The sequence below is a fragment of the Electrophorus electricus genome, chromosome 19, assembly GCF_013358815.1.
Source record: "Electrophorus electricus isolate fEleEle1 chromosome 19, fEleEle1.pri, whole genome shotgun sequence".
NCBI classification, from domain to species: Eukaryota; Metazoa; Chordata; class Actinopteri; order Gymnotiformes; family Gymnotidae; genus Electrophorus; species Electrophorus electricus.
Genome location: NC_049553.1, coordinates 14,427,056 through 14,445,590, shown reverse-complemented (window position 1 = coordinate 14,445,590; position 18,535 = coordinate 14,427,056). Strand labels below are relative to the sequence as shown.

The 18,535-nt window shown below is 44.6% G+C and overlaps 2 protein-coding genes across 3 annotated transcripts in view; one reads left to right on the top strand and one right to left on the bottom strand.

Annotated features, from left to right (window-relative positions):
• The first annotated feature begins 525 nt into the window (after nucleotides 1-525).
• LOC113587163 (transcription factor HES-1-B-like) lies at nucleotides 526-2,139 on the top strand. Its single transcript, XM_035536665.1, has 3 exons — nucleotides 526-618; nucleotides 766-853; nucleotides 972-2,139. The coding sequence occupies exons 1-3, from the start codon at nucleotides 538-540 to the stop codon at nucleotides 1,400-1,402; spliced, it is 600 nt and encodes a 199-aa protein (XP_035392558.1). The 5' UTR covers nucleotides 526-537; the 3' UTR covers nucleotides 1,403-2,139.
• Nucleotides 2,140-4,981: 2,842 nt separating this feature from the next.
• Nucleotides 4,982-18,535, bottom strand: part of dspa (desmoplakin a) — a 20,932-nt gene continuing 7,378 nt past the window's right edge. The window contains exons 11-25 of one of the 2 annotated variants that reach the window (XM_027025703.2): nucleotides 18,097-18,249; nucleotides 17,255-17,409; nucleotides 16,935-17,061; nucleotides 16,217-16,409; nucleotides 14,559-14,569; nucleotides 13,975-14,175; nucleotides 13,659-13,837; nucleotides 13,254-13,392; nucleotides 12,753-12,946; nucleotides 12,288-12,450; nucleotides 11,808-11,891; nucleotides 11,522-11,629; nucleotides 11,043-11,141; nucleotides 8,820-10,646; nucleotides 4,982-8,503 (exon numbers count right to left, since the gene is read on the bottom strand). In XM_027025703.2, coding sequence (XP_026881504.2) covers nucleotides 5,462-8,503; nucleotides 8,820-10,646; nucleotides 11,043-11,141; nucleotides 11,522-11,629; nucleotides 11,808-11,891; nucleotides 12,288-12,450; nucleotides 12,753-12,946; nucleotides 13,254-13,392; nucleotides 13,659-13,837; nucleotides 13,975-14,175; nucleotides 14,559-14,569; nucleotides 16,217-16,409; nucleotides 16,935-17,061; nucleotides 17,255-17,409; nucleotides 18,097-18,249 — 6,675 coding nt within the window. In that variant the 3' untranslated portion in view covers nucleotides 4,982-5,461. The remainder of the gene's footprint in view (nucleotides 8,504-8,819; nucleotides 10,647-11,042; nucleotides 11,142-11,521; nucleotides 11,630-11,807; nucleotides 11,892-12,287; nucleotides 12,451-12,752; nucleotides 12,947-13,253; nucleotides 13,393-13,658; nucleotides 13,838-13,974; nucleotides 14,176-14,558; nucleotides 14,570-16,216; nucleotides 16,410-16,934; nucleotides 17,062-17,254; nucleotides 17,410-18,096; nucleotides 18,250-18,535) is intronic. The other variant, XM_027025704.2, reaches the window with a different exon arrangement.

Sequence of the window (18,535 nt, the reverse complement as noted above, 5' to 3'; positions counted from 1 at the left end):
CGAGGGCGTGTGGTGGAATTCTCACAAGGCGCTCGCGTGTTAAATGATCTGCCGAAAACGCTCGTGTGTCAGGTTGATCTTGCCACGAGGGATGTTGTGGTGCACGCAGTGTCGGTTCACTTTCCTGGCGTTAGAGAGCGAGACGTTCTTTGTAGTCACGGGGTTACCTTTGATTGGAAAATATCCTGTCATCTGTCCTTCACGCTTAAGGATTGGATAACTTACACTAGGACAGGTCTGTCGTCGACACGGCATTTTGCTGGAGATTATTGATATTTCAGGATGCCTGATGATATTTCGGAAAAGATCAACTTCACAGCTACCCCGATTAATATGAGCCCCAGAGCACACAGCATGAGACCCAACATTTCACGTGAGAAACCCAAGCCAACTCCCGACAGAAAGGTATCAAGTATTAAATAAAGCCCCTTTTTTTCTAATGATGATGATAACTATAAATATTCTAAGTAGGCCGTAGTTTGTCTGGGAATGATGAATTTTTATTGCTCTTTTGTATTCAAGTCTTCCAAGCCGATTATGGAAAAGAGAAGACGCGCGCGCATCAATAGCAGCCTGTGCCAGCTGAAGACTCTTATTTTGGACGCACTTAAAAAAGATGTTAGTAGATATTATGTTTTCCGAGATTGATTGCTGCATTCTTGATCACTGTCGTGAAGATTGTTTTACGTCATTTTATCTTCAATTTAGGTCATTTTGTACTTAAATGAAGAATTTATTTAAACGCCGTGTGTATTTTTTTTGCAGACCTCACGACATTCAAAGCTTGAAAAAGCAGATATCCTAGAACTGACAGTGAAGCACCTGAAAAATGTGCAACACGCGCAGATGACCGGTGAGTATGCTCGTTTTAGTTACGCTCTCCACTTGGTTTATCTATACTAATTTGTGCTCTACACACAGCAGCGTTCATATGATTATATCCACATGCTCGTGTTATTTCCCTCCTACAGCGACTTTATGCACGCACCAGCCAGCGCTTGGAAAGTACAGAGCTGGTTTTAGCGCGTGCATGAACGAGGTCACGCGATTTATGTCCACGTGTGAGGGTGCAAGCGGCGAGTTCGGAGCAAGGCTGATCGCTCACCTGGCCAGCTGCGTTTCACAAACGAGCGTGCCGACCCAGCAGCACACCTCTGCATGCGCTCCTCACTCTGCTGTCGGCCGCGCATCGCCGCAACTGAGTGACGTACCGAAAAACGGCGCTATCGGTATACCATCGGAGAAACTGCACAGCGGATTCCAAGTTGTACAAACAAGTAATGGAGCGTTTGCCCTTTTAATCCCCAGTTCACCGGGCTTCAACTTCAGCGTTCAACACAGCTCATCGCGCCCGGTAGCGTTATGTCCGAGCGCGCCAGACTCCGTTTGGAGACCGTGGTAGAGAATCCACGAAGACGCCATAGCGAAACGGATCCCACGCGGAAAACCGGCCACCTCCCTATCTGATGGCAGAGAGCTGCAGAAAGAGGATGGAAAGTCACGTGCAGTTGTGCATTATTATTATTATTTTTTATAAGTAATGAATAGTTTTGCAGTGCAACGATAGGAAATGTCTTCTTCAATTGCGAAGGCCAGAAGAATATATTTTTAAGACATAAATCCATATAACGTATGACGTTTTTGAAATGACTCATGCATTATTTTTATAGTGACATTTTTTTATAGTGACATTTCTTAGAAAAACGGAAGATAATGTATAAAGAAAGCCCATATAGTTTATAACTAAAAAACATAAATGAGAAATTTAGGGCGAACACTACTTTACTAACTGAAGTGCGTTAAGTGGTGGTGACTAAACTCTTCAACTGATTTACTATCTGTATTTTAAGAACATGCAAATCACGGGTGTTTGAAATGTCTGAACTGAAAACGTTTAAACCATTCCGCCTATGTTAATCATTTAAAAACCACCTTAAAAAGTCCATCTTCACCGAGCTAATTTAAGATTAAAATAGAATAGAAACTTTGGTCATTTTTGTTGTGGTCTTTTTTTTCTTCTTCTTTTTTTTCAAGTTTGTGTTGAATGCTGAGGCCTACTGAAAAATGATTAATGTTCAAAAATAATACTGTTATTGCTACTTCCTGAAGCCCATCGTATTTGTGAGCTCAATAAAGTGATTGACCGACCGTAAGTTGTCGCCCATGACATATTTAACATGCGTCCACTCACTTTATTTCTTCTCTCGAGGGACTCCATCCCCTCAGAAAGCGGACAAGTGAGAGGCTGGCGAAAGCCTTCCTCCACCATTAAGACATAATTTATGGCATCGATGCCATTAGAAGAGCTTATTTCGAAACGAGTTAACACAGTGAACGCACATTAAAATGAATAATGAATTGTTCGGCAGAATCAATCACCCCCTGAATCCCTTCCTCCCTGATGAGCGCGATAACTGCGCCGTGTCACTCATCCACCAGCGCTTCCCAGCCTTACGCACTAATTAGCGGACTGTGTGACAGGCTTAGAACTTTTTAGCTTTTGTATGTGTTTATATGACATGTTTATATAAACATTTATCTGTTGCGCTATTACAGAGATTACTTTTTTTCTTCCTACAGTAAATCAATCCGTTTTTCTCACTTATGTGGATAAGATCCGCTGACGAGCCTGTGAGAGTGAGGCTGGTGGAGACGTGTGTGCGTGCGCCATAGGTGAGTAGTCTCTGGGGGGGGACTGAACTGACCAATCACATCGCTCATCCGCAGGGAGCGAGCCCCCCCCCCCCCCCCCCCCCCCACACACACACACACATTCGTTGCATCACAGAACCCAGGAGTCTTTTTTTCAAAGAGTGTTTCTCGCGAGTTCTCACTATGGCATCAAAGAACAAAAAAGGTTGTATGCACATGATCAGAACTGTGCCAGGAACACTGTTCTGTTATTTGCCAAGTATAAAAGTTACCACTTTACCATACCCTGGGCAATTTTACCATGTAAGGAACAAACAGACAGACTAATATACAAAGCAAATAATCAACAAAAAAAGGTTTTGTGATGATTAGGCCTGAACTGCATGTATTAGAAGCACAGTTGGTGTTCTTCGGGAGAACATGGGATTCCTCATTAAACACTGTACAGAAACAGGAATAATATTTTAGGAAATATATAATGAAGATTTTATTGTTTCTTGGATAAACAATACAAGCCTTGACAAGCTTTGAAAGACATACTGATTAACTCTTATTAGTCACGGAGATCAGGTTTTGGGTCAGAGTTTAGATTCAGTGACAGATGGCAGTTATGATACATGTTGGCATTGCATGAAATAGTATAACATCTTACCCTTAGTGAAAGGAAATATCCTTGGCAGTCTTAACTGCATGGGTTTATGATACTGAATGAAATAGGAGATACAGCTGTTTTGAGAAGCACTACCATTTAATATGGTCATACGTTTACTGGCAGTTAAAATCAACCTCTTCTCAAAAGCAAATGAAATCTTCCTATTAGCACAAATCCACCAGTAAAACCTCTGTTCAGGTCTGATAGTCTGAAGAAGTGAAGAATCTTGTCACCCCTTCGAAACTTTTGAAATGGAGAAGGGAGTGTCAAACAAACAAAAACTGAATTGTGTTTTTGAAAGTGGTTCTCAAACTGAGTAGACAAAATGTAATGTTGGAGCTACAATATGTTTTGGTGACATGTCAAGTTTTTGTCTCACATGTAGTTCACTGCTGGAAATTTTGGCCCATGGCCCATGTGGCGAATTGGACCTTGGGACAGTAGCCTCCTAATTGTAATTATTTAATTCTAGACCTCAATCCTTCCTAATGCTTTCTAAGCTTGCCTTCCCAAGAGAAGACAATGAAAGACAATTAAATGTTGATTAGTAATGTTGATTAGCAATGTGGGTTGCTTTTCCCTGACACTCACTTCAGGTCTCTGGGCTGTTCTACCGTTCTTGTTCCTAAGACATAAAGGTCTTTCAACTCTTTACCATCTGAGAGAGAAAGGAGGGACAAAGTGAAGCGTAGAGGTATGACAGGGATTCTAATTTTCTCCTTGACAAGATTTATTTGGACATGTACTCATCTGCTCTTAACTATAGCAAAGACCATTATACCCTTTGACCTCATATTTTAAAAGTGTGTGTGTGTGTGTGTTGTTCTTCTCAAACAACCCGAAGGCTAACAGCAGTTGGACTCACATTTATTCAGGGTCACTCTGCTTTGGTAAGGATGCTTATCTTATTTGCATCCATGGAGACCTCAATTAACCCTTAAGATCATGGAGCAGGGTTTGTGTTGAAGTCCTGTTCGTTCTGCTGTGACCAGCATAGAGAAAGCCCTTCAAGGCTTTTAAGTCGATCTTCTGATTAGCGTGACGAGTGGACAGCTTGGTAGCAGTTTGGGACTGGTGTAAGCAAGGACTGCAGATGGCACAGCATGGCATACAGCAAGCTCAGGTTCATCTCTAGATCTTCCTGCTCGTGTAAACATACCTGGAGTGTGTTATTTTTAGATTAATTATGAGTGGAGTGGATTCAGTCAGATACAAGGGGCTTCAAGTGGAAAATGTGCACAGTGAGTTCATTAAACAGTTCTTACTAGATGATTTTTATGCTTTGAATAGTTTCATATCTGCCTTTCTGCATGTTGTGAGACATACCTTACATTCATTTAGATTATTGCTACTAGCAATTCTAAAACAAATTTGTTTTCATAAATTCATTAATCACACTGTACAAAGATGCGACATTAGTTTATCTCTGGATCTCACAGTATCCATTTACACATCAGAATATAGAACAGAAACAAGGCCAATAAGGGGCACTAGGTGTGATGTTTCTGGTGAAGTTATGAAGTACATAACTCTGAATACTGTGTTGGCACACTCATAAGTTACTCATAAGTTACTTATGACTGTTACGTATTATAAAAATAAGGAAAAGAGAAATAACTACACTTTGACCAAGATTTGGTGGACTATTCATTTATTTTCCTTTGTTAGAATCAATTAAAATATGTTTTTATACTGTTCCAATGCAAATGAAAACATTTCATGAGATGTGGAAATGCAGAAACATTTCATATTATTTACCTTCTGAATCAAGGAATCATTAAATTCCAATTCCAAATAATCAAGAAAAGCATTCAATGATATTTCAGTACAAATCAATGTATGAAGCACTAGGACTACAAACACGCAATACATAAATCTCAGAAAGGATTTAAAATCCTTTTGATAAAATCTGTCGTAGAGAAAGGACAGGAGGTTAATATCAAAAACTAATAATTGGAATAAGAACCCAAAAAACACATGATCATTGATCGGTTAAGTAAATTATAACCCCATATTTATTTCCATACAGTATCCCAAATCCCTAGTTAATACAAATACCTTTTGATAGATTAACTGAAAAGTAGTCTTGTGTAAAAGGGTGTTTGCATCCACAGGTTTTCCACTGTGCTTAATACATGTTAAGAGATGCAGCTAGAACTAGAAACTGGGTGAGATGCGACTGAAACTGAAAGACGTATAATCCACACTGCCTCTACGTGAACCACTTCTGGAACCACTACGAGACCCAGTACGGGAGCCAGGTCCAGGAGAGATGTTGTAGGGGCTACTGATACCCTTTGTAGACATGGAAGATGCCTGGAGCATCTTTATGGCTTTGGTCTCTTCCACCATACAGTTATCTAGTGCCTCTTTGTAGGAGACCTTGAGCTTAGTCTTGGGGCAGGTAAGGATTTTCATGTAGCTCTTGGTGTCCTGCAGCTTCTGGGCCCCTTTTCCATCCAGCCACCCTCTGCGGATGGCTTCTTCAATGCTGACTCTCGTGCCACTTCCTGGCTCCATAAGTCCTCCTGTCAGGTACTGGAACTCAAGGAACCTCTGTCCAGCCTCATAGGGCAGCCACTTTTCTTTCATGGCCTCTGCAGCGGACATTTTCCCCTGGGTCTTCACGTCCTCGAAGCCAGTATAAGCCTTCTGAGCTGGTTTGAGTTTGCTTGCCATGTCATCATCTATGATGCCCTGATGAACAGCATCTTGTAGAAAGAGCCTTTGCCCTGTGGCAGGATTGATGACACCTCCAGTGCAGACTTGAGCCTCCAGGAGCCGCTGGGCAGTGATTGTGTCCACTATTCCACGCCGGAGCGCTTCAGAGACTGTGATCTTCTCCAAGGTTTCACTGTCAAAGATGGCTGCAATAGGACTCTGGTCATCCAGCACATCAGAGGGAGGTGACAGTGTGATGGAAACACTTGCAAAACGCTTCCGGACTGTTGGGGAAGATGGTGCAACTTCTGTGGGGCTACTGCAGGTAGCCAGATTATCTGGTATGCTGGTGGAGATTGCGAGTTCAGAAGTGCTGGTTTTGCTCGAAATAAGATTAGCTAATTGTGTGAGTGTCAGGGTCCCTGCGCGGTATTGGTCTAAGGTGCTCCTGGAAATAATGCCCTTGTTAAGGGAATCCTGAATGTCATACTGTTTGCCCGTTTTACGGTCAACAATGACTAATCGGCTACTGCCATCAGAATTAGTAATAGTGATCTCCTCCCATTCACATTCTTGTTCAGAAAGTTCCAGGAAAGTATCATAGTCAATCAGCTCTCTGTGATAAGCCTCACGAACCGACATCTCTTTGCCTGTTTCAGGGTCTACGATCACCACTCTCCTTTTGCGAAGGGTGTTCTTCTGGCTTGACAAGTCTGCCTGCTTTTTCTTGTCCATTAAGGGCAGCAGCAGAAGGCCCGTCTTGGGATCTCGAATGCACCTCTTTGTCAGCTGTAGGTATGTCAGGTTTTCCTCATTGTTTGGGTCAAAAAAGCCCTTGGTGTCATCCCCTTCATATTTCAAAATTTGATTCATGGTACGGTCAAAGTAACCTTTTGCATAAGCCTCATCCACATTAATGCGACGACCTGTTTTAGGATCTATGATTCCACCACTGGCTATCTGAGCCTCCAGGAGCCTAATGCCATGACCCCTTTCGATAATGCCTCTCTCAATAGCCTGAAAGAGTGAGATAATCTCACCTGTCCGGGGATCTTTGTATCCAGTGACGGCCTTCTCGGCAGAATGCAGTTTCTCTTTAAATTCTTTGCCTATCAGGCCTCTCTTCCATGCCTCTTCCACATTCATGCCAACATTGTTAATTGGATCAATCATGAACCCAGTGGCAGCTTGGGCTTCAAGCAGCTCCAGCGTGGTCCCTGGACGGAGAAGCCCATCTTGCTTGGCCTTGTAGAATGGTAAGACTCTCTGGTGGGCTTCATCATAAATACCAGCAACACAATTGTAGTCACAACATGGCTTGATAGATGTCTCATCTTTCACAGGGAGAAGAAGCAAACCCATTGTGGGTTCCATAATGCTCTTCTTCCTCAATTCACTGTAGCTCACCACCTTCCCAGTTTCTGGTTCAACATAGCAGGTCGGGTTTTTGTTCAGGGCACGGTATAGTTCATCGTCGATTAAGCTGCGATCTAAGGCGACGTTCTTAGGCAGGAACACACTTAGTACAGGATCAATGATGCCTCCTGCTGCCTCCTGAGCCTGTAGTAATCGAAGTGTGGTCTCCCTGTCAAGGTGACCTTTCTTGCAAGCCTGTCCAGCAGACATCAGTTTGCCTGTGTATGGATCCTTGAATCCAGTGCAAGCTGCCTCAGCTCTAATCAGGGTATCTCTGTCCTCTGTGCCAACAACATTCCTTGAGCAGGCTGTGTCCAGTGACATCTTCTCATTAAACTTTGGATCAATGATGTGGCCAGTTGCGGCTTGGGCTTCGAGTAACATGATGGCGCACTCTGGGCTTAGCAGTTTCTGATGTTTAGCTTCTGCGATTGAGAGTCTCTTTTGTGAGCCTTGAACCACACCAGCAATTACCCCTGTGCCCTTAAGACTGGGCTGAATAGACACTGCAACTTCTTCCACTGTCTTCTGGCCCCTCAGCAGCTTATCAAGGGTCACTTTCTCAATGATTCCACATTCCAAAAGCTGATGTGCAGTCACCTTCCTGCGAATGCCATCGAAAAGGAGCTTGGATGGGTCGACTGTGCTCATGTTCTCGTCTGTCTGAGTCTGCTTCGGGAAGGTATTCGGACGCTGCTTCAGCTTCCAGAGCTCCTTCTCCACTGACTCTTTCCTACGCATGAGGTCAGACACCTCCAGCTCGAGCTTCTGGAGGCGAGTTTTGTATCGATCCTCCACACTTCTTAGCTCTGTAGTCAGCCGTTGGATCTCGATGAGTGAGGAGGCCTTGTCCTTCTCAGCTTTGTTTTTATCTGTCTCCCTTATCTCATATTGACTCTTCCAGTGATTCAGGTCCTTGCGGATTTTGGCCAGCTCATCCTGAAATTGTTGCTTCTGGCGCAGCTCTGACTCCAGCGTGATCTTCAGGCGACTGAGTTCGTCCTCATAACGTTGCAGTTTTCCTTTATCTGCCTCCATCAGCCTGAGCTTGGCCAGTAGACTGTCCCTCTCATTCTGGAGCTCGATTGTGCGTGTCTCAGATGAACGAACAGTCATGCTAATCTGAAAAAGAAAAAAATTTCTATTATCAACACCAGAAACTGATTAAAAACTGTAATTAATACAAATAGTTTCATGGAGAAATTTGGCATGAGAGAAGAAGGAAAAGTATGATTGATTAGAAAATAATTTAAAGTATCAATATGAAAATGAAACGAACAGAAATGTGTAAAAGTTTTCTTGATGTTTTATTTCATTTTGAGAAATTTGAGTGCAAAGCATGCTTTGTTATGGAGCAAAGTGTAGCAGAATTGCAAAGCAAAGCCCATACTAGCAGAAGTTTGGAGGGTTTCACAATGTAATTTATCCACAGAAATACCTCTGTGTATTGCTTTTTGGTTTTGGTTATTTCCACCTGTAAATTGTCCCTCTCTTTTCTCAGGTCATTAATCTGGGTCTGAAGATCCTGGTTTCTTTTATTAGTGGTTTGTAGCTGGAGCTCTAAGGCTGAGAGTTTGGCTGCATGGTCACTGTTAAAGCTGTTCTGGGCTGCCCGTATATCATCCCTTTCCTGACGCATGCTTCTCAACTCCTCCTCTAGCTTTAGGTGTTCCTTGGTAAGGCTCTGAGTGAGGCTCTTGAGCTTCTCGATCTCAGTGATGCTCTCATTCAGTGCACGGCTCTTCTCCTCTATGGTCTTGTACAGTGTCTCATTGCGCAGGTTGGCCTCCCGGACACGCCCTTGCTCTTGAAGCAGCTGCTGCTGCAGGGCTTTCAGCTCGGCCCTCAGCTTGGTGAGCTGTTCTGATGTTGCTTTGTGCTCCCTCAGGCTTCTGTCCAACTCGTCCTGGACGCGACGGAGGTCCTGTTCATACTTTCGGATGGTGGTAGTCTCATCCATCTTCTGAGTATTGAGAGTACTGATTGTTGTGGTGTACTCTTGGCACGTCCTATTCACCCTTTCCAATTCTGCCTCCATTCTCTGTCTCTTTGTGACTTCATCTTCACGGCTTCTTTTTTCTCTCTCCAACTCAGCTTCCAACTTGCTTAACATGGCATTCAGGTCTGAGATGCGGCTCTGCAGACGTACGACATTCTGTTCCGTCTTGTACTTCTCATTGGTTTGCTTCTCCAGCTCAAGACTTACAAATTTTAGCTCCTCTTCAGAAGTCTTCAACTTGCTGACTGCTTCCAGTGAGGATGTGTGTTTGGCACGTAGTTCTGCCTCTCCCTGCCTGAGACTTTGGTTCTCCATCTCCGAAGCTTTCCTCCTCCGTCTCTCGTCCTCCAAGCTATGCGTTAGTGTGGTAATCTGATGGGCTTTCTCCTCTATCCCTTTCTTGGCCTGAGAAAGTTCTTCTTTGAACCTTATCTCAAGCTCAGTGTTTTGCTTCTTGAGGAAGTTAATTTGCACCTCCAGTTCCTGTCTTCTCCTGCTGTCCTCAGTTCCTGAGGCACTCAGCTGACGCACCTCCCCTTCCGCCTTCTTCCTGGCTTCCTCCTTGTGGCTGATGGAGACCTGAAGCCTCCTGAGCTCCTCTTCAAGATCCTTTTTCTCATTTGAGATCTTATCTAACTGCAGTTTCAGGGCTGAAGTGTCCTCCTCTTTCTGCTTTGTAGTGTGGAGCAAGGTTGTCTTTTGGACATGGATCTGCGACTCATAAGTTTGTTTTATTTGACTGATCTCCTGGCTGCACTCGGTTCTTACCTTAGAGACCTCAGACTCTGCTGTGCGACGGCGGGTGGCCTCATCCTCCAGCTGCGTCTTCAGACGCTCAATCTCGCGCTCCTTGTCCTTGACTGCTTTCTCGATGTCGATTTTAGACCAGTTGACTTGGTCGAGCTCTTTCTGTCTCTTACGGATGACAGTCTCATACTCTTCCTGCTGACTGTTGTACCTCTCCTCCGCTAGCCTGCGCTTACGTTTCTCGTCTTCAATGAGCAACATGAGTTCTGCCACACGGTCGGTTAGTTCTTTCACTTTGCTTTGGGTGGATTCTAGGGTAATCTGAATGGACTGTTGGCTCTGAAGCGCAGCGTTTGTCTCGCGACGTATCATGTATTCCTCCTCTTTGGTTTTGGAGAGTCTCAGCTTGAAATCGGCTATGATGTCCTCCAGTGACTTGTTTCTTTGGGAACTGTTTTGGAGTTCTTCTTTCAGGTGCCTAAGTTCTTCCTCCAAAAGCTCAATTTTAGTATTTTGGATCTATCAAAAACACAAATATGTAAGTATGCATTATAACTCAAATGGACGGAAATAAGAACTCTTTAAACAAAATGACAGTGACTTTTAAGCATATAGAAACAATTTAAAGAAACAAAAGCAATTATTCCTAGTTGAGTTATGTGGAGTTTTCCAGCCCTTAGACCAAAACAAAGCATTCCATAAACCAGAGGAGTGAATTTCAAACTACAAAATACAATCTCGCCATTATGGCTTTGCAAATTCACCACTTAACTGAAAAAAAAAAGGATTTAACAAACCTTTATATTAACGGTACTTGACTGAAAACTGGACTTAACAAATCTTTAGAATACATAGACCTTTATAAACCTGTTAGTGAGGTAGTGAGATTTCTGTGTTTCAGAGTCAAGCCCTCACCTTCAGCTCCTCCATGCTCTTCCGCATCTCAGCGAGGAACTTGTAGTAGTCGCTGGAGCGGGTGAGCAACTCTATGTAGCGAGACTGCAGATCCCCCGCCTGCGATGAAAAAGTCCCATGATGACATTATGCACTGAGCACTGCAGAAATGTAACGTGGTTACGTAACCTGTCCTTCAATAACTAATGAACAGAAATGACTCGCATGTCATATTGTGTTCATGCAAAAATCTGTTAGTATGTCTGCAAAAGTTGACATAACCAACAGCTAATAAGAAACTAACATCAAAATTAGATTATTTTATCAGTTATACATTACACTTACACTAAATAGTCCACTGGACTATTAACAGACAAATAAAACAGTGTTTAACTAAAATATGATACAATGAATTAATATTTAAAAGAGTATGACAGAATAAATGAAGGTTAAAGAGTATTAATCTGTATGTGAGGTTAGTGGTGAGTTAAAGTATGTACCTCCTGACTGAGCACAGTGGCAGGAGACTGAAGCACAGTCCTCTTGATGGGAATGTTGAGCAGAGTCTCCAGACCTGCACCGTAGGACGCCAGCTGCATCTCATAGTCCTGACAGGCATCAAACAGAAAACCACCCACATCTTACTACAGCAGGACAGCACACTGCTGTACAACCAGCAGACTGCCATTGCGTAGAGTTTAATACATAAAATTCCATTCATCTGGAGTGCATGAGCTAACTGAGCAGTGATTGGTGGGTTTTTGTGTTACGGAGTTTGATCAGCACCTTTATGGAGGTGGCGCACATGTTCGCGTCATTCTGCACATCGTCAACCTTCTCCTTCTTGCCTTTGATCTCTGAGTGCAGTGCCTGTCAAACAAATCACCATGACATCAGTGACTATGACATCACAGTGCTTGCTTGTGTAATATCAAGTGAAAAAAATTATAATGTGCTATTTTATAAACTAAAACAACAACCATTGTCTAACATCAAACAACTATTTGTTTGAAATGTACCTAGATTATGTTAACAGCCTGGGCAACCTCCTCTCTCTCTCTCACACACACACACAGTGCATAAGCCCATTGTACACCCATTGATTATTCCAGACCAAATACCAGTTCAACCTTTAACCATTTATGACATGTTCAACCAAGCAGTCTTGTGAGGGCCAAGACAAAGCCTCCCACAACACTGTCCTGTCACATCCACTGCACTCTAGCTGTGTGTGATGCTGTGTTTGAGGGCTCAGGTGAGTCTGACCTTCTGCTGGTTGAGGTGCTCCAGGAGAGCATTCATGCTGCTGAACTTGGAGGCCTGCATGCCATCCAAGCGCTGGCTGGTGTTGTCCATCCACTGGCTGAGCTGGGAGCTGCTCTGCTGGTAGTGCTTCACCTGCTTTTCCTGTTTCTCCAGGTCCCACAGCCTGAGACAAACAACTCCAGGTCAGTCACTGGTGATAGAGAGCATGCAGAGAGTATCCAATCGGAATGCTGGAAAAGGGGGTTCACACTGGACTCAGATCAGTAGTTCCTGTATCAGGAGTTCCTGTATCTTGCAGACTCCTAATAGCCTTTTACACACATTATGCTGATGGGCTATAAAGGATACGTATGAGTGTCTAGATCTTGATAAGCGTCCTGCTCTGTGCACCCCATAAACAGACAGATGGTAACTGAGCAAGACTATTGTCCAGCTTGTGACCCCCTTAAGTTAACGTTGTCTTGCCTGCTGTCAATCTGGGTCAGAATACGACGCCAGCGGTCCGACATCTGTCCCACCAGCTCTTTGTATTTGGACAAGTCCCCGTCACACTGGTGGAAGCTCTGGTCTATCTGTCCATTCCAGTACATGGCCTGAGTCAGCGCCACCTCCATGGAGGTCAGCAGCTCCTTTTTCTGTTCCAGGTCAGCTTTCATTTGCTGTGCAAAAGCAAAACAACCAAAACTTGCTCACTAAAGTACCAGCCTGGGGCAGGAAGGTGAAGGGGCACAGGTGAGAGGTGTGTGTGTGTGTGTGTGTGTGTGTGTGTGTGTGGAGGGGCACAGGTGAGAGGTGAGAGGGGTGTGTGTGTGTGTGTGTGTGTGTGTGTGTGTGTGTGTGTGTGTGTGTGGAGGGGCACAGGTGAGAGGTGAGAGGGGTGTGTGTGTGTGTGTGTGTGTGTGTGTGTGTGTGTGTGTGTGTGTGTGTGTGTGTGTGGAGGGGCACAGGTGAGAGGTGTGTACTCACCCTGAGGCTGATGCAGTAGTCCTGCAGCTTGGCCAGGTCCAGAAAACTGGTGTCTTTCTCAGTCAGCTTCACCTCGTGCACCTTAACAATGTCATTAGTGCACAGCAGACCCTCCAGAACACCTCGCAGAGCAGTCAGCCTACCCCCCCCCAAACACACACACACACACACACACACACACACACACACATATATTAAACAACCAGATACATAGAAACACAATAACAAACACTACTACAAGCATTCCAAAACACACAAAAAACTCTAAAACATCACACACATACACAGTCAAAAAGCAAACACTTGGCTCCTTACATGGACTAAAACGTGTTTGTGCGACTGTGTTGAGAGTCCACTGAACGGTGAGTGCACACGGCCCAGATCTGGCCTGCCCCACACACTCACCTCTGCAGGTAGGCTGTGGAGAAGGTCTGCAGGCTGCCCAGCCTCTGGTTGATGAGGTCCAGCTCGGAGCGCAGGAAACTGGCCTGCTCCTTGTCCATAGTGCCTTCCAGCTGCCTCATGACCGTATCTCTCAGGTGCAGGTACTCATCCCGGATAGACTCCAGATCGTGGTGAACACCCTGACACAAGAGAGCTTTAGACCATTACACACATGCCTCGAGCCGCAGACGCCTCGAATGACTCTCAGAGACAGCGCAGAAGGCTTTGAAAACGTTTTGGCATAAAAGTGTGTGTGTGTGTGTGTGTGTGTGTGTACCTGTATCAGGTGCAGTCTCTGAGTGCAGTCCTGTACACAGTTCTCATTATAGGGGACGTGCAGGTGTTGTCCCAGTCCAGCCTCGGCTGCCTCTAGTCGACGGCGCAGTGTGTTTATCTGTGTGAGGAGCTTCAGGTTCAGCGTGGACGTGGACAGAGACGCTTGTGCAGGTGTCGGCGGCGCCAGGACAGGCTTGGTTTGGGCCTTGACCTCTGCATTACCCGTGCCTGTGACTGTGGCTGTGCCCGTGCCTGTGGCTGTGCCCGTGCCCGTGGCTGTGGTTATGCCTGTGGCTGTGGTTATGCCTGTGGCTGTGGTTATGCCCGTGGCTGTGGCTGCGGTTATGCCCATGGCTGTGGCTGCGGTTATGCCTGTGGCTGTGGTTATGCCTGTGCCTGTGCCTGTGCCTGTGGCTGTGGTTATGCCTATGCCTATGCCCGGGCCCCTGTCTGGCATGTCTGTGAGAGGAACAGGGTGACACATTAGAAAATATACCTGACATTAAATCTATCAAGTTCAAGTTTGGTTTATCTGTCACATACACAGTCATACACAGTATAACTCACAGTGAAATGGTTTGAGTGCTCTGTCCAAACTGAGGGAAAAAACAGGGGTGTATAGGGAAATATATATCTATATATATACAAAATATATTAGCAATGTATGTACGATATATGTATATTATGTTTATATACACAATGTACAATGTATATATGGATATGTATATATGTATGTACACAATCAATGCATACTTCAATATGTCCCTCAATAAAATGCAAAATTCAATAAATCAAACAAAGCTTTACAGTAGAATGTATTTATACACTAATGGAATTCATTACTGGTTTTCCTTATTATTAAAGGACACAGTTAAGGACATGCTAATGACAGATATAATTTTTATGAGTGTGTGTGTGTGTGCACTATATCATTGAATTCAGGTGATTCATTCAGTCCCATTGCCACAGGTGTATAAGATCAAGCACCCAGCCATCAGGTGACTTTACGTTTGTGAAACAACAGGTCATTCTAAAGAGTTTGTGAAATTTCTTCCCTCCTAGACATTCTATGATCAACTGTGAGTGGAATTATTGAAAAGTGGCAGCATTTAGGAACCACAGCAACTGAGCCATGAGGTGGTAGACCATGTAAAGTTACAGAGCAGGATCTCCAAACCACAGCAACTGAGCCATGAGGTGGTAGACCATGTCAAGTTACAGAGCAGGATCTCTAAACCACAGCAACTGAGCCATGAGGTGGTAGACCATGTAAAGTTACAGAGCAGGATCTCCAAACCACAGCAACTGAGCCATGAGGTGGTAGACCATGTAAAGTTACAGAGCAGGGTCTCTGAGTGGCCAATGTTCTGCTGACTCAGTAACTGCAGAGTTCCAAACCTCCTCTGGCATTAACACAGCATGAACACTATGTGCCAGGGCTTCATGTCAGGGGTTTCCATGGCAGGCATTTCCATTGCCATGCAGATGCATGCCGAGCACAACGCCGAGCGTTGGGTGGCGTGGTGTAAAGCAGTAGAAATGTGTTCTGTGGCGTGAGGAATCACACTTCTCTGTCTGGCAGTTTGATAGACAAGTCTGGGTTTGGGGAATGCCAGGAGAATGTGACCTGCCTGACTGCAGCAAAGTAAAGTTTGGAGGAGGAGGAATAATACAGTGGGGTTGTTTTTCAGGGGTTGGCCTAGGTCCCTTATTTCCAGTGAAGGCAAATCTTAACATTTCAGCACACCAAGACATTCTGGACAATTGAATGCATCCAACTTTGTGAGAACAGTTTGGGGAAGCCCTTTTCTGTTCCAGCATGACTGTGTTCCAGTGCACAAAACAAGGCCCATACAGACATGGTTGTGTGGGTTTGGTGAGGAAGATCTTGACTGGCCCACACAGAACCCTGACCTCAACCCCATCAAACATCTTTGGGATGAAGTAGAACAGAGATTGCAAGTCAGGACATCTCTTCTAACATCAGTGTCTGACCTCACTAATGCTCCTTTGGATGAATGGACATAAATTCCCACAGATGCTCTCCAAAGTCATGTAGAAAGTGTTCCCAGAAGAGTGGAGGTTGTTTTAACTGCAAAGAGGGACCAACTGCATATTAACGCCTATGGATTTAGAATGGGACGTCGTAAGAGCCCCTGTAGGCGTAATGTGTAGCTGTCCCAATACCTTTTTCCTTGTATGTGTGTGTGTGTTTGTGTGTGAGAGATTGTGTGTGTGTGTACCGTTTGCTGGTTGCTTGGCGGTGGTCAGCAGGGTTACATAGTGAGCCTGTGCATTTTTGTACTCTGACTCCAGAGAGAACGTGTCCTCAGGCCCAAACATTTTTGAGTCCTTACTGAACTTTAGGAAATCTTGGAAGTGTAACTCCAGGTTGGTGATGATCCTGCGGTACTCCTCAGGTTTCATCTTCGACAGCTGCGGGGAGAAACAGGTTTCCTATTCCATACCCTTCCGTCCTTTCAACCTGATTCAGATAAGACTTCTAAAACTCCTCGTCTGTTACATAACATGGAGATGCTTTTACAATAACCAGTTTGAATTGTTGTAGATATGTTCTGAATTGCACAACATCCATTTTCATGTAACTAGATTTACTGCCAGTTCAACATAAAATCACTGGGTTGTCTATGAAGCGCTTCACTGAATGAAAATAAGAGCGCAGTGTCTTTGTTAACCAGCAGAAGGCACTAAAGAGTGCATTACACGGGACAACATGAGGTTTCGTTTCAGGCAAGTGAGATTTTGTATTCATCACATATAACAAACATTCACATGTAAAAATATTTTCATATTCCCCACTCTTTCCTTATTTAGTACTAACACTGTGTGCTTATTAAAGCAAAACCCGCATTAATGAAGAACAAACTCATATCGCATGAGATGCTGTAATGTGTAACCCAGTAGCGCCCTCTGCTGGTCGATGTATATATGGCTACTTACCATGTTGAACGTGAGGGACTTGATGTAGTCGATGTCCCTCACGCAGTACTGCCAGGAGATCAGACTCTTGAGGGTGATGTACAGATGGTCCCAGATGCTGATGATGGAATCATAGAACGCTTCATTCCTGTCATTCAAAGAATCAGACAATCAGACCTCCTTGTGCAGGACTTTTGTGGGACTGTGTGTTTGAGTACTTATGCTCGCACACGTTTGTGTGTACATATATACAGCTATATATGGCATGTCCTCGTATGTACATATGCAGTATACATGTGTGTTTGCATGTGTTTGCGTGTGTGTGTGTATGAGAGACGTACTTTTGTGCCAGGCTGATGCTCAGAGGGTTGGGTGGGGGGATGATGAGACACACTGAGGGCACAAGCATGTCCAGACCTCCAGGTCCTGTCACATTCCACTTACTGCGCTGAGAGTTATCCTTCAGAATCCCCTCATCATCCTTAAAGATTCCCTTCTGTAACACACACACAGGAGGAAATGAATAATACATGTGATTAAGAAAATCTATTTGAAGTCACATGGTACCTGCACACTATGTGTGTATGTGTGTTACTTGGTCCTGTTTGAAGTCACACAGGGCCTGAACAGTGTGTGTGTGTGTGTGTGTGTGTGTGTGTTACCTGGTCCTGTTTGAAGTCACACAGGGCCTGAACAGTGTGTGTGTGTGTGTGTGTGTGTTACCTGGTCCTGTTTGAAGTCACACAGGGCCCGAACAGTGTGTGCGTGTGTGTGTTACCTGGTCCTGTTTGAAGTCACACAGGGCCTGAACAGTGTGTGTGTGTGTGTGTGTGTGTGTGTGTGTGTGTGTGTGTGTTACCTGGTCCTGTTTGAAGTCACACAGGGCCCGAACAGTGTGTGCGTGTGTGTGTTACCTGGTCCTGTTTGAAGTCACACAGGGCCTGAACAGTGTGTGTGTGTGTGTGTGTGTGTGTGTGTGTGTGTGTGTGTGTGTGTGTGTGTGTGTGTGGGTGTTACCTGGTCCTGTTTGAAGTCACACAGGGCCTGAACAGTGTGTGTGTGTGTGTGGTTGTGTGTGGGTGTGTGTGTGTGTGGGTGTTACCTGGTCCTGTTTGAAGTCACACAGGGCCTGAACAGTGTGTGTGTGTGTGTGTGTGTGTGTGTGTGTGTGTGTGGGTGTTACCTGGTCCTGTTTGAAGTCACACAGGGCCTTCACTATCACAGGACTGTTGCTCTTCTCCTCTGGGTTGCGAGGTTTCAGACGTATGATGCTCTTTGACTTGTTCACCAGGGTGTGCACCAACCTTTTATTCTCCGCCACCCTCTCCTTTTCTTTCTGCACACACACACACACACACACACACACACACACACACACACACACACACACAAAACACTCTGTATTCACCATCCTGCAATAAAAGTCACACAAAAGGCACTCATAATTGTATGTGTAAACCTGTGGTTATGCAGTTGTGTGTGTGTGTGTGTGTGTGTACGTGTGTGTGTGTGTGTGTGTGTGGTGTACGTGTGTGTGTGTGTGTGTATGTGTATGTGTGCGTGTGTGGTGTACGTGTGTGTGTATGTGTGTGTGTGCGTGTGTGGTGTACGTGTGTGTGTAT

Coding starts and splice junctions, on each gene's coding strand:
- LOC113587163 (XM_035536665.1), top strand. CDS start 538: ATGGAAAAGAGAAGACGCGCGCGCATCAATAGCAGCCTGTGCCAGCTG. Junction 619..765: donor TGGACGCACTTAAAAAAGAT/GTTAGTAGATAT, acceptor TTTTTTTTGCAG/ACCTCACGACATTCAAAGCT. Junction 854..971: donor GCAACACGCGCAGATGACCG/GTGAGTATGCTC, acceptor TCCCTCCTACAG/CGACTTTATGCACGCACCAG.